At 35.5% G+C, this 14,895-nt stretch overlaps 1 protein-coding gene across 4 annotated transcripts in view; it reads left to right on the top strand.

Moving 5' to 3' along the window:
• Window positions 1-14,895, top strand: part of VTI1A (vesicle transport through interaction with t-SNAREs 1A) — a 258,892-nt gene that overhangs the window by 47,162 nt on the left and 196,835 nt on the right. For 2 of the 4 annotated variants that reach the window (XM_039554078.1, XM_039554081.1), the window contains exons 4-5: window positions 4,944-5,021; window positions 11,319-11,339. In XM_039554078.1, the coding sequence (XP_039410012.1) occupies window positions 4,944-5,021; window positions 11,319-11,339 (99 nt within the window). The remainder of the gene's footprint in view (window positions 1-4,943; window positions 5,022-11,318; window positions 11,340-14,895) is intronic. The other 2 variants (XM_039554080.1, XM_039554082.1) reach the window with 1 other exon arrangement.

The raw sequence follows: 14,895 nt of genomic DNA, 5'->3' as shown, positions 1-14,895 counted from the left end.
GGGGATGTTTTTCAGTTTTCTTAAGGAAATGCTTGGAAGTCCAGCATTGCATCAGGTTGTATATTAGCGCAATTTTCCTGTTTCTTGCACCCAATTGCTAAAAACTCAGCTACTTAGGAACAGGAAGACCCTTTTGGAATTGCAGTCTGAAGTGTCTAGTCTATTGTTCCTTGATCACCTTTGCAGAGAAATACAGAAGTTTTGAAAACTGAAGTTTGAACACAATTTTTCAAATTGAAAAGGAATTTCAATTTCTTTTATTTAATAAGTCAGCTTGTGTTTCTGTTTCAATATAAGCTTTACGATTGTTAAGTAGGACCACTTACTTTTCCTCTAAATTTGTTAAACTGTATCTTTTTCATTTCTGTTCAGCAAAAAAATACTTAAATACCTATTCCAAAAGGCAGAGAGGAAAGTGTATGTTTTGCAGTATTTAGCTGTCCATGTGGGCATCAGGTCACTTTTTTCACCTTCCTTTTAGCAAGAGCAATGGCAAAAGTGACTATTCTCAAAGAACACAAAATCTGATTTATTCCCACAAATTATTTCTGGTTATGTTACTCTCAAGTATTTATTTAAATTTAGAGCAGGGCCAAACTCTAAAACAGATGCCTGGACATTTTTTAAAAACACTTACCTATACTAGGAAATTCTAATAAATTTTGTATGAAAACAGATGTTTGTGGATAAATAAGCCTTTTTGTTGTTTACGCATATTCCACCAAAAAAATCTGTTTAATCTGTTCTTAAAACATTGAGCCTGAAAAATGGAGAGGTTGGGATGAAAGGATCTGCTGGTTCTTTTGTCTGAAATGCACCCAGTTTTGCTCATCTGTTCAGAGACTGCTTAGCATTTAGGAGGGGGAAAGCTATTCTTTAGTTCATGTATGAAAATGTACAATACTTTATATCAATTATTTGGCTGATTGCTGGAAGTGCGTTGGAGTGAGGGGGCACTGGCTAGTTCTGGCCTTCACTAATGGGAACATTTCAGAATGTGGATGGTAATTAAAGTATAGAATGCGGAAAATTAAGCCAAAATTGAATAGAAATGAATAAGTATGTGTTCTGTTGTGCAGATGTTGGAAATAGATTATTTTGGATACCTCTTTCTATCTACATCTTATTTGGTTACCATGTAAAATTCAGTCATATGCCATGTAGATTGTTTCTCTTCCCATTACCTTTTCTGTTTTTATGTTGTGATGTATCTGTATAGGTAGTAATTTAGCAAAATATCCTGTCTGCCAGGTGTGGGAACTAGCTGATTGTATTGTAATACCAGATCATTACTTAATTCATATGCAACCTAGCCTAGCACATGGAAAGCATTATAAATCTATTTACAGTGTGGCTGGTCTGATGATAACATTGTATTAAATTCCCAGGTGAGGCAATTTAAGCAATTGCTTTGCCATGTGTAGGCCATGGAAATTAACTTCTCATATGCTTTAGTAATAGACGAACTTCATTGGTATGCTCAGATTAGTGGTATAGCAGAATTCTTACAGTCTGGTTACGTGTACCCTGCTTCACATGTAGAATCATACAGGGGGGTGGTACTGCAGATCACAGATCTTAATTAGTTTAAGCTGAGTTAATTCATTTCAATTCTAATTTAGCTGGGCTTGCCTATGAACACATTCAGTTCTATTGGGAAATGTTAAGGCTTGGGTCAAGTAGACAGATTGTTTAAAGCCAAATTGCCAGACAGAACTGAGCAAGTGTATCTGTTTGAACAGGGCTTTAAGGAAATCACCCAATCAGTATGCAAAAATCCTGTTCATAAACCAAGAGAGATCTGCCTGGAATCAGAAATTCTTCCTTGTCAGAAGATCTGGGCACTGTAGTACGTTTAAAACAGCCCCTGAAACTTTCCGAGTGCTGAAGTTCTTGTACAAAGAAGCTTAACCCTTTTGTGTCTCTCTGTTTGGGGACATGCTCAAATGCAAACACATTCACTGAGCAAAACCACTTGTGTGCTTAGACTTTTTGTCTAGGTATATACACAAAAATATAAAACACAAGGAAAACTTCTATATATGACAGGCCTTTGCAGACAAAAAACTGCACACAGAACCTCTTAAACCTATATTGGGCTGCCCAGAAATGCCTTGGATTACAAACTCTGTAAATCTTCTGTCTTTTCTAGAAACATACATATAAAGTACCAGTAGACAGTGGTAACTGACAACTAAGACTAAAAATGTTGACAATTTCTTGATTTGCCTGGTTAGCTTATGTATAGAAGTCATTAACTATTTATAAAATGCATTATGAATTGGGTTCCTTCAAACTGTAGCAGAGTGTGTGACATTTCCAGCTCAAACTATCATTCTTCATTTGGCTAAAGTATATATTTATAAACAGCTGATGGTTATGAACTAAAAAATAAAAAATAAAAAATATAAAATAATTATTTAATTATTGAGTTCAGACAAGCTGAATTAATTTTGATAGCCACATTTAAAAGTGTTAGCCAATAATACTTTAATAAAAATAAGAATAGTATTTCAAGATATTGATACTTCGGACAAAACTTGAAAGAATAAATGAGCACTTTAGTTCAAAGACCTTTCCTTTTATATTATTGATTCATTTGGTAGTGAAATTGTGATCAAAAGTAGTATCAAATTATTTATTGATTATGGCAAAGAGTTATACCTAATTGTAGCCAAAGCATTATTTCTTTTAATAAAATTTCTGATTTTCAGATCATGACAGATTATTGCAATAAAAGAACAATGATACAAATATATTTATTAAGTTCAGTGGTGAGGACTTAAAGGATTATACAGAGCCTCTAAAAATTGTATTGCTATTAAAATTTATTTCTTTCCCATGAAGTATCTTCTTTTTCCTTTCACCCATGCAGGCTCTTAAGAATGCGAATATCATCCAGTTAAATCTTTCAAATAAATGATGTGTAATCAGGGACCATCTCAATCCCTACATATTATTAGGCAGCTTGTTCACTGGAGAACAAGCTCATGAAGCATTGTGCTCCTCATCTCAGTCTAATAATGCTAAATACATTCAACACTAACAGGATCAGTGGGGCTGAGTCATTTTGTGAAATTGGGTGAAACCGTACAGTTGAACTACTAGACCTCAAATGAGGTCTTAAGATTGAATCTTAATCAGAAAAGAAGATCAGATATTTATTGGTATATATTTGTAATTTCCTTCCTTGTTTGAGGTGTATCAAATAAAAATCGGAAAATAATATAATTGAGCAATCTATGCCAATTTGTTGGCTTTTTGGTGAGAAAAGAGAAAAACAAAACCTATCTCCATATGATATTCTTGCATACTGTGGAGTGTTTTAGTCCCCCATAGTGATGAAATGAATAATTTAAACAGGCAGCTCTGATACCACAGCCTGTTTAAAGGTTCTCATTTCCTTTAATGCTGTAGACTACTTTAGCTTGGTTAGTATGAAACTGTGACAGCTGAGATCTCCAAAAGATTTGGCACAGTTCACCTCTTGCTGTGGGTCCATGGTCCATGGCTTTGTCCTTCCTACTTAGATCTGTAGCTGTAGGATATAATCTATATCTGAATGCTGGCAAGTGAATCACAAATGTGTAAACATTGTAACGATGATGTTGGTAATAAGAGGAGCTACACAGAATAAAGAGCTAAAATGTTTTGCTCTGAGGGGACCCATACAAGGCTTACTTCACTGCTAGGTCCCTTGCATAAAGGGTGACACACTTCCAAACCTCTTTGTTGCAAGGGTGATGAATTTTCCTGTGCTCAGTTTAATTTCTAGTGGTTGTTTCCTGTGCCTCAGTCCCAAGCACAAGTTTTGGCCTGATGGCCCAAGCAGGGAAGGTTTGAGGAGGGATTCATTTTTTCTGAGTTCCTACTGGTAGTCACTACCATGGCAGGGTGTGGGGGAAGCCCCCATCAATAAAGGAAGACCCTACACCTTAGTTCTTTCTACTCTTTGGTTTCTTCCTCTGATGAAGTGTAAAAATTACCATAACCGGTCTCAAAAAGAAAAAAAAAATGGTAAATATGTTTAAAATTCTCTCTCTCTTTTAATAGTAAAAGTGGGAATATTAGCTGAGTAATAGCCTGTTATTTGGCTAACAGAGAAATTGAAAGCTGGGCTGGTGTTCTCATTATGGATTTCCCCATTGCTCCATTGAATCCTGTGCTATGTTAGTAATCATCACACTTTTGCTTTACATTGCACTTGGTCTAGTTTGGAATCAACATAATTATCAGTTCAAGAGCAAATCTGGTGCTCATAAGCTGTGAATTTACTTAATATCCTGTCTGTCCTAATGATCCCATGGATGACTGTCTCAGTTTTGTGGCGTTTCCGTGAACTGCTGAAAACCTATGTTTCCTTGTGCTGTTGTTTACTCTCCTTTCTTTTGCCCTTTAATTTCTGATCCTTTCCCAGTAGCCTTAGCAGCATGGAAAACGCTTGTTAATTTTCTACATCTTTAAATTTAATCGGATGTCACATGTGTGTTGTTCAGGTTTGGTTTTGGTTTTTTTTTTAATGTGGGAAAAGCTCAGTCTTCCTTTGCTGTCTAGTGGCATCACTGCAGTGTTATGCTGAGTTCTGTGACCTGCTAGCAAGTGTTCTTCAGAAAAACACATTTGGTTCCTGCACTGGCATTTCTTCAATGCTTCTGCTGGTAGCGTTTATTGCCTCACGTTACGTATCTTGAGCTTCACGGAAGCTGCTTTCATTGCTGCAATGTTGAGGGTGTGACTTGTCTTAGAAATACTACAGTTTTGCCATGCAGATTTGTTAAGATAGAGCAGTTGAAGAACTTTGTAATAACTTTTACTTGCAGATTTATTTTTTTTTTAATCAAATAGGTATCCATTAGGGGGCTCTCGAGGTTCAAGATGATCAGCCTTGATACCAATGGCTTCGGAGCGTTACTTCCTAACCCTTTTTTCTTTTTGTTTTACAGAAAAGGTCACGAATCGCCTACAGTGATGAGGTGCGGAATGAGCTCCTAGGGGATGACGGGAATTCCTCAGAGAACCAGGTAGGATGCTAATCAAGAAGCCCTAGTGGGTGGCTGGAGGGTGAAGGAGGTCACTGGCACACTGGGCTTCTCAAGCTGCTCCTTAACAGCATTAGCAACAACTCATGTGGAAGTGATACTGTTTAATGCAAAGCTGGGGTCTTAATCAACTTCAAAATGTTTCTTGGAGATCTTACATTTAACCCTTTAACTTGTGATCACTGTCTGCTATCTCAAAAAAAATCTTTTCTTCTCTTTTCTTTATTATTTAGTACTTAAGAAATAACTTGAAACACGCTGTTTGCCGACAAAGCCAAGGTCTTCACCTCAAACACATGTAAAAGGAATAAAAAAGTACATAATGCAGCTTTGATAATAATGCAGTATAATTAAATCAACACTGGCAGGCAAAACAAATGAAAGTGCGCTCTCAGAATTAGGCAGTATCCCACTCAGTTTCCTTGTGTGATTCCTTCCCTAACCAGATTTTCTCTCCTTGTACCAAAACCACAAGTTGTTCTAATAAGAGCGTGCTTTCATAATGCATGTTGTACTAGGATGCAGAGTGCTATCCACCTCTTGTAATGAATGAAAGCTTGGTAATCCTGAGGCTTTTTTAAAATCTTGTACCCGTATTGTTGTTCTGCATACTACAGTGAGGATCCTGCGAGACTACTGAAAATTGTAAAGGCACTGTTTTATTCAGGAGACTTTGACCCACCTGTTAATATTTCTTTTTGGGATGAAACTTGTTTGACACTGTCTGAAAGGAGAATATTTCTTTTCTTCCTGAGATTTATGTTATCAAAGTCTTGTGTTTTGAGTTAGAAATTAGCTGAAAGTTTTCCTACATGTCATGTTTTCTCTTCTGACTAGATAGAATCCAAATTATTTTGCTAATGAAAGTAAAAACTGTTTAAGTGTTTACTTGATGAATGTGATATTAAATAAGGAAATGGATCAGAACAATGTTCTGAAATTTTTTGTGTCTTCTATGCCAGTAAAGGCTCAGCTCCACTAAGGACAGAAAAAATAAAGACTTGGAAACTTACCTGGTACAAAGACTTTCAAAACACAGACCCCATAACCCTTAATCTTATACAGTATTTTAAACATGCTCTGTAAATTTTAAACTCCGTAATAGACTTTAAGTCATACATGAATGAAATTATACACAGGATACGATTTATCTGAAGACACAAGACTGGAGTATAGCAGCTCTAATAGCTATGTGAAGACTTAAATGACATTAATGTTCATATTTATATATGATAGAAAGGGGAGATTCCAAAATTTGAGTAAAATAAAGATGGGGGCCTTATACCTAAATAATGAATTTATGGAGAAGATGATTTTAGGGAGAAGAGTTTCATAGTCTGCATGTCATGATTGTAAATGCAGTCCTGTGAAAGTGTTAAGATTCTCATTTTATTTCTCTTAAGGTAGTGCTACTTCTACATTTCAAGAAAAAAATGTGTGAATTCAGACATAAAAGGGCAATTGTGATAAGAAGCTTTACTTATAACAGAATATCTTATGTGTAGGGATGAGATAAAATATTTTATTTTCACTTTTTAAAGAATGTTTAAATAACTGGTTCATATGTGCACTTTTTGTGACTGGTGATCTTTTTTTCCAAACTTGGTGAAAGAGACACGTTCTCATCTCAAGGAACTAAATGATACCTTCAACCATATGTCAACTTGAGGGCTTTTTCTTCCAAATGAGCACTATTTAAATGAAAGAAAATTTTGGCTGCTGAAGGACTCTTGTGTAGTCTTTTGGGTAATCAAAATCCTTTTCTATAACCCAACTTGAAATTATTACCTCTGTATCTTTAAAGTTCTTCATTCCTTTCTTGAAAAAATATAATGAAATAGCACCATAAAAGAGTCACCTAATTTCTTTTAAATATGTGAATGCCAGTATTTTTAAAATACATGATTTATAGTTTCGTTTCAATAGTAAATATCACATTCTCTTTTTTTTATTTTATATTTTTACTTAGACCTGTACTTATTTGCAAGCAGTTAGTGCAAAAACTTCAGCTGGTATTGAGCTTATTAGAATATACAGCTTTCAAAATCAAGTGTAAGGCTTGGGTACTTACCAGATACATGGGATAATGTCATGTTTAACTCAGTAACTTTCACTCCTATGCATTATTATATTAATAGAAAACTTAGACTGAATGATGAAAGAATGCTCAGGTATAACTTAAAGCCATATAAAATATTCGAAGATGTTTCAAATGCTTGCTTTTGTTTTGTCTGATGGAAATAAATATAGGTACACAGACTGATCCTGACCCTAATATTGTAGGATTTTTACTTCTCAATCAGTTTGGGTTAGGTTAAGTTAATTTAACTGAAAAGTGGTTGGTTTGTTTTCCCCAATTCAGTCACCAACTGGGAAAAGGGAGAGAAACTATTCCTTTTCTGACAGAGGAGGTGTTGAAAGAAGTTGCCAGCTCAGAATTGCTCCTGTACCAAACCACAAATATTGATAAAATCTGCCAATAGAAATATTGAGTATCTGGGTAGTCAGGGTTGTTACCCAGAGGCAAACAAGAGATATGAGTTGTTGGTCTTTGTGATAAACATTTGCATAATGTTTTTGGTGGAGAGAGAAGACAAAAGGAACTTAATGCTTGCTGGCTAGTATGACCATATTAAAAATCTAGAAATAAAACAGGTCAGTATTGGAAAAATAAATGATCTGGATCTTTTCCTCATTCAGCTTCTCTTTTTTTAGTTGAGTTTCAAAGTACAGTTACAGCAAACCACAGCCAAGTTATAAGCTGTACTGAACAGGATGATATGTATGAGTTTCCAGTTGCTCTCTCAGGAAGAAAGATTGAAGTACAAAGAACAGATTGAAGAATTAGCTAATGGTGATTTGTCTTTTGTCTTCTTCATTTTCCCAACATGTCTCCCAGAAGTAGCAGCCATCATGTCTAGATGACACTTATAGAATAACTTGGAATACAATTCCCTTATAGTGATTATGCCAAGATTTAACTACTTTTACTAGATACAGCATATAGAAATTTCCTGTAAGAAGTTGTAAGAATTATGCAATTCTGCTACTGAAAGTTTCTTTTGACATAAATGCAACTTTGTTTGATGAGACAGGTAGTGATACAGTGCTCTTAATGCACCTAGAGTTCAGTAAAGTCACTGCTTAACATATGTTAATTTCTTCTTAATTTGAATCATGTGAATGATGAGGCACTCAGAAGTTGAAAATCAAGAGATTTTGCATCAAAAAAGCCCTTACCTCACAAACCCAATCCCAGAAAATTACTGTGTGCATTGGGTTGTTATTTATTTTCCAAGAGTGGTCTTAAACAGGCTCTGTTGCTTTCAAGTCTTGTTTGTCATCCTGGCCACCAACATTTAGCAAATCCCTTGAAAGTTTTGAGTTTTTCAGTGCAGTGATACACTACCTAAAGTTGTAGCCTCACTTTAATAATAATAGAACTGTTTTATGTAGATATTCCTATGTTTTTGAGGAAGTATATGTTGGGTTAAATCAGAAATCCCTCTCAACCAAAATAATGTGAGGTTCAGTATTACCAGCTTTCTTGAGGTCTAACAGTGTTCCTTTCTTTTTAGCAGCTATGTTCATTAGTTAGTTTAAATAAATTCACATTGAGTTAAACTGCATATCCATATACCCATACATTCTATATGTGATTCGTGGTGAACAAATATTTTGTGTCTACTTAATTTCTGACTACAAAGTTGTGATAATATTAGATTTGGGCTTGCTGTGCATAAAGTGTGTCAAACTTCAGCTACAGACCAGGGGGTGAAGTTGGTCAATTTAATTCGCCAAGATCTAAAGAAGGTCGGTATCATTTCATATAGCCCTGGCAGAGCAGATCATTACCAGACACAAATCTGTTCGTTACATGCCGAGGGTTTATAGCAAAATAAATAGACTGTCATCATAAGTTCAGAAAATTGTGTGTTCGACCCACGATAATGTGTAAAGGGCGTTTAATAGAGTTCAGCATTTATTCGTTATCTGTATGCGGACAGAGACGGCGGAGGCGTTATCAGCTTTTTAAAAAAAATTCGGTAGTTTTCTGTGTCACATGACGAGCCTCACGGCCACACGCGTGCTCGCACACACACACACACACACACATCCCATCTCGCTCCCTCGCTCTCTGTGGTGCAGTTTTGATTTTAGTCACAGCAGAAGGCTTAGCCACAAGAGATTCCACTGGTTCAAACCAGCGTAAACCAGATTTTTTTTTTTAGCCTACAAAGGAACAGATTACCTCTTGTATCGAATTCTGTATTGCAAAAAAAAAAAAAGAAAAAAAACCAACTTTGTTTCAAAAATATGCTGATTATCATAACCTAAAATGGTGGCTGCGCACGGCTTAATGCTGTTTACAGTTCAGGAGTGAGCATAATAAAAATAATGTTTCAAAATAGAAATGTAAAGGTAACACATTTTCATCAAGAGCATTGTTAAATTGGGGAAAAATACATCTTTTGTTAATTTGAATGAATATCTTTCAGCCAATGTTAAAAAAACCCCAACCCTGTCCCATTACTTAGCTTAGCTGCAAATCCTATGCAGAGCTTAAATTCAGCCATGCAGCACAAACAAGATAGAACATTTTTGTTTGGGACCTATTGAAAAAACAAATGTGCAGCATTTTAAAACTCTCATTGATTATAGCAGGGTGGCATGCCCGGACGGGCTCTATTGCGGGAGAGTCGTTTTAAACTTTGGCCCTTTAAGTATCATAGTCAACTGAAGAATGGTGGCCTCAGAAAGAAAAGATAGCTATGTGATCAACTCCCAGATCGTCTCTTTCTAAAGCCTTAATGTTTGCCTTTTTGGGAAAAAAAGGGGGGGAAGAGCTGGAGAACGAGACAAATTTATGATAGGCCAAGCACTTGAATTTAAGCGCTGGTTTGGCCGACAATGCAGTTTTCTTTGTACCAAATTCTACCAAACTTCTTTGACTCAGTGCAGAAGTGCTGGCCCAGTTCAGGTCAGGGTGGTGTAGGAGCCCTCCTAATTACGTCTCGCTAGAGACTCTTGTCCCTTTTGGTAACGGAGTGAGGCGAACCTTCAGTTTTAGACGAGCCGTATGAAACAATAGAGAGTAATGGAGGTTCTTTTGTTTCCTTCATGCTGGTGAGACTTTATTAGTAATAAACATTCTCAGCTTACACATATGTTGAAAATTAGTGTTATGGAACTGTAGGTGAAGTATCAGCATAAACTGAGATAATTATGTAGCTGTTGTAATTTTGAATTCAATTGGAATCGGTGAGAGAACTGTAATTTTTCATAAAGAGCCACTCTTGTGCAGATATTTTTTGTGAGCAATTATACATTTTGTTCCAGTACAAATAATTTATCTATCTCTCTAAGGGGAGTGTATATTACAACATAGCTTGATCATCAGGCTGGGGTTTTATTTAGTTTTATGGTAAAGCTGCCAGAGCAATATTATTAGTGTTAGTGTTAGATTGTGTTGATTTACAAGCATAAATAAATAAATATAAATTTATATACTATATAAGCATACACACACACTCTATGTGGGCATATATATACACAGTGTATAGTGATCTGGATCAAGAACCTGGAATGGGTCTTTTCTGAGGGAAATACGTTTCATGTTGTTCCCTATTCCTTTGTCTATTTTTAAATATGCTATTCAATAAATCATACTTCTGAGCCATTTAACTAAGCTGCTTTATTTTTTTTTTACCTGGAAAAACCCCTCAGTATGAAGTTCAATAATAAAATTAAATAATATAGTTACAGTAGAACTCAGGTATATAAAAACTGAAATGCTGAAATACATGCTATAAAGATGCAGTCATCTATTAATAAGTTAGATCTTCTAGTAAAATAAGAAATCAGTTGTCACGACTAAAATATACAGAAAACATTCTGAAAACTTGTGTATACAAAACCACTTCAGCTGTACAATCTTCGAAGAGAGGAATAGTAAACTTGTTTTTTTCTTTATAATATAGACTTCTATGAAGTCATTCCCCTTTATTTCATGATGGTGTCTTAGATGTGGTTTAAAAGAGAATTTCACACTATTCTCTTTGTTTAATGTGACAGTGTGAGAAAGTGATCTTTATTCGTTCAAAAAACTCTGCATGTAGTCTATGTTTAGGTTCTTTTAATGTGTTTGTCTGTGATTTTTAAATGCTAAACATGTAAACAGATAAATTGTCAATGTTAATTCTGTATCCTGTCACACAACTGATCTTTCTTTCCTGCCATTTCTTTCCTTTTTATCTTTTTTGTGCGTTCATGTTGCAGTTGATAAAATTACGTGAAGAGGTGAGTACTTTCTTGCTTTTTGTTGTCTAGCTTTCCCTTTAAAGCTGAGTTTCTAAATCTGAAGTAGATCTTTTTGTTCATTGTTGCAGGGAAATCTACACAAAGCAAAAATATTGATTACATTGCTTTAAAATATTCACTGTTGTGCCTCTTTTTCCCTAATAATTGTATACTTACATAGGAATCTCTAGATCAAACCTTAGAAATTAACATTCTTTGATAATGGAATTTTTTTTAAAGGCACTAGAAAAAGAAGGGTGGAAAAAAACTCTATTATTTGATCTCTCCAAGAATACCATGATCAAATCAGGTACAATAATAATCATGTTTGCATCACAAAATCTTTGATAGGGAAAGTACATTTATACACTGGTATTGAAAGTCAAAGCATTGCTTTGGTATAAACCTTTGCTGAAGCATTTTAAAAATTACACAGTATTTCACAGTGTTTTGAGTGTGGTATGAGGTATTCAAACAGCTTATGTATTATACTGGATATTGTACACCCACTGAAAATACAGTACAGATAGATAGACCTACACACATATCAATATTTATTATTTATTTGTGAGTGCTGTAGATCTGTAGGTGTAACACTAGAGATCAGTATTCCAGAACACCTTTCTTCCAGTTATAAAATGACTCATAAATATTTAGAAAGAAGCCTGTTTTAATGGTCAGTTCCTCAAATGTTTCAGTACATTTTCTGAAATTAATCTCTGCTTTTGCTTGCTGTTGTAGCAAAGCAGGTATTTGAACTGCTATTTTTTTATTATTTCCTAGTAGCCACTGAAAAGAAGGTCTGAGTAAAGTCAAGTTTACTTACAGGTCAGATTTCTGAAGGGTTTCATACGGAGAGCTTGGACCAGTGAAGTATTTGAATAAATATCTTTAGAAGCACGAGTATTTTAACATCACATATTTGTCTGGTATCTTCTTTGTGGAACATGTGTGCTCAGTAATGTATCAGTAATATATACTGAGCTCTGCAGGAAAGGATTTGTAAGTTTTAGAAATGGTGATGACAAAGAATTGTAAAGTAACCACATTAAGGACAATTACAGAGAATTCTTAAAAACAGGTAGGTATTTGTGATACAAAGATTCTTCACTAGTTCCCCGAATGCTTTATTTTCCCCCTCTTCTCATGGAGCTGATATTAATATGTAAAAGCTACAGAGTAAAAGAGTTAACAAAAAAAATTTAAATAAAATAAACATGTAACCACATGAAAGCCTTCCCACCACTGCTGAGCTCCCCTCCCCAATAGTCCCAGTATTTAAACAGATGACAGTATTGTTGCAAGGGTTTGTATAGCCTGATTTCGGAGGTTTTTCAGAAGAATAAGGTTCATTTTCTTATCCCTTTAACAACACCTGCATGTCTGCCCCTGAGCTTTTGCAAAGAGTACAGCAGGATCATTTTTGTTTGCAAACATAAGATTATAGTTTTATAATGATTCCTAATTTTTAAATTCACTCTGAAAATTTAATCATACATAAAGAACAAAGCTGCCACTTATCTGCTTTTCTTTTTGAAATAGCTATGAAAGCAAGTAAGAAAATTCAGGGTATTATTGCAAAGGGGTGCAACTTGGGAGCTATACTGAACTCAGTTATATCTTTTGGATTTTATAAATCCTCTGTGCTAGCCACCTAAAAAAATTTGACATTGCTTCTGGTAATTTTTTTTTTTTTTGCTTTTCCTTGCTTAGCCTCAGAAGTTACTTTTTCCTCTCTGCATATGGTGAAAGCAGCAGAAAATAGAACTAAATAGAGGGATTTATTATTTTGTCTTGATCAAAATTGTACAGGTAGAGAGAAAAATAATTTTAAACCCAATTGTTTGCATTCTGTTCTCTGCATGTAAGTACCCGCTCTGTGTTGGATAGGCTGTAAATGCAATGGTGTTTTTATACCCAATGCAAAATGCACATTAAAGTTTAAATGAAGGCTAGCACAGTGACTCAGGCATAATTCTTAACTCGTCACAGAGCGAAACATCAAGGCATCCCCAATTATAGTTCTCCTAAGGAGGTATGAAGTGATCTTAAAAGAAATTGTGGTTTGCCATACTGTTTGTTAATAAAACCTATGCCTTCTCTCATTACAAGGCTCTATTCTTGCACACTTGCCGTACACAGGCTTCCATGGAGGCTGTGCCGCTCTGTCTTTTGAGCTCCTGAGATCTCAGTTTGAATCCAGCCCACATGGAATGACTAAATCTCTAGTGATAGCGTGCCACTTCGCAAAACTTCCTTATATAACTCCAAACAGAAGCTGTTTCTGAAACTGCAAGACAGACTGAATCACCTCGCTACCCCCCTCACAGAGTGCAGGGGATACTGTGGGAGAAGGAGTTTGGGGAGGGGTGGAAGCTTTTGAAAGCTGCCTGCTATAGGGCATTGATTTCATGTCCAAAGGACAGGATGCCTCCAAATCCAAACAGTGTAAATGACACCACCCTTTATAATAAAATTAGTTTTCATTATAGAATGCCTTGGGTGGAAATGCTCTGAAATCAAGTTAAGAAATGGCTCTGAGTTAATGTTAGCAGCGAGTTCCCAGGGCTTTAGCATTCTAATTGCTTGCAGTTAGACCGAACTGGGCTGGTAATTTATTTTATTTAAATGTGGCTTAAATGGTATATAAAAATATACAGTCAAACGCTAATTCTTTCTGTTGGGTAGGTCTTTCACCTCGTGATGTGAAATCTGATTATTTCCCCCTCTCTCCCTTTACATAGCAGTATAGTGTTTTCATTTCCCTTATACAGCCCTGTACATCTGTTCTGTGATCAGAGTGTTCTACTCCTTGTGCTCACTCCCAGCCTTTGGTGGTTTTTTAAGTATCTCCTCTCTAACTTTTAGGATTCTTACCCTCTAAACTCCTTCTTTTTATGCCCCACACCTCCCGCCCTTTTCCCGTTCTACTTTTCTTTCTTGAGAGACATCTACGTAAGTGTTAGGTTTCTGAGGGTTTTTACAAAGTTTAAAATATTTAACACTACTTTAGTATGATTTGGAGGGGTACTATTTTGAGAAAGGCACCACGCTATTTTTTTTTTTTCTTCTAATGGGCAGTGAAGAGGAACCAGCAGATGTTATGAAAAGATGCCTTTTAAAAAATAATTAAGCAAAATTAACACTAATTATCTAGATTGACCATGAGTACTAAGAACATGCACCACTCTAGTTGCTGTCATGATTTCAATTAAAGCATTGTAGCTTGTGGTTTTAAATTTTATTAAGTGCTTGTGCTGATTTTTTTTTTCTTGGTGGCCTGCCCCCCATGAATGCAAAAGCCTTTTTGCAATTTACTCTTAACCTATCCACTGTGTATTAGACAACTCTATTAATTATTATAGACTGTTATTGCAGCTTTCCTGACCTTCACATTGGGTCCTATCTATGCTGATCTAAATGCATTGTTTTAATGATTTCCAAAAAAAGAAAAAGAGAGGGGGGAAAAAAAAAAAAAGAAAAAAATTCAAGGCAAGCTTTGATGTGGCTTTAGCTGCCTCGATCGTCTGGCCGCATCTCAGAGATGTGTCACCTA

The sequence above is a fragment of the Corvus cornix genome, chromosome 6 (genome assembly GCF_000738735.6).
Source record: "Corvus cornix cornix isolate S_Up_H32 chromosome 6, ASM73873v5, whole genome shotgun sequence".
Taxonomy (NCBI): Eukaryota; Metazoa; Chordata; class Aves; order Passeriformes; family Corvidae; genus Corvus; species Corvus cornix.
The sequence above is the reverse complement of the archived record's forward strand: the minus strand, read 5'-3'. Positions and strand labels throughout refer to the sequence as shown.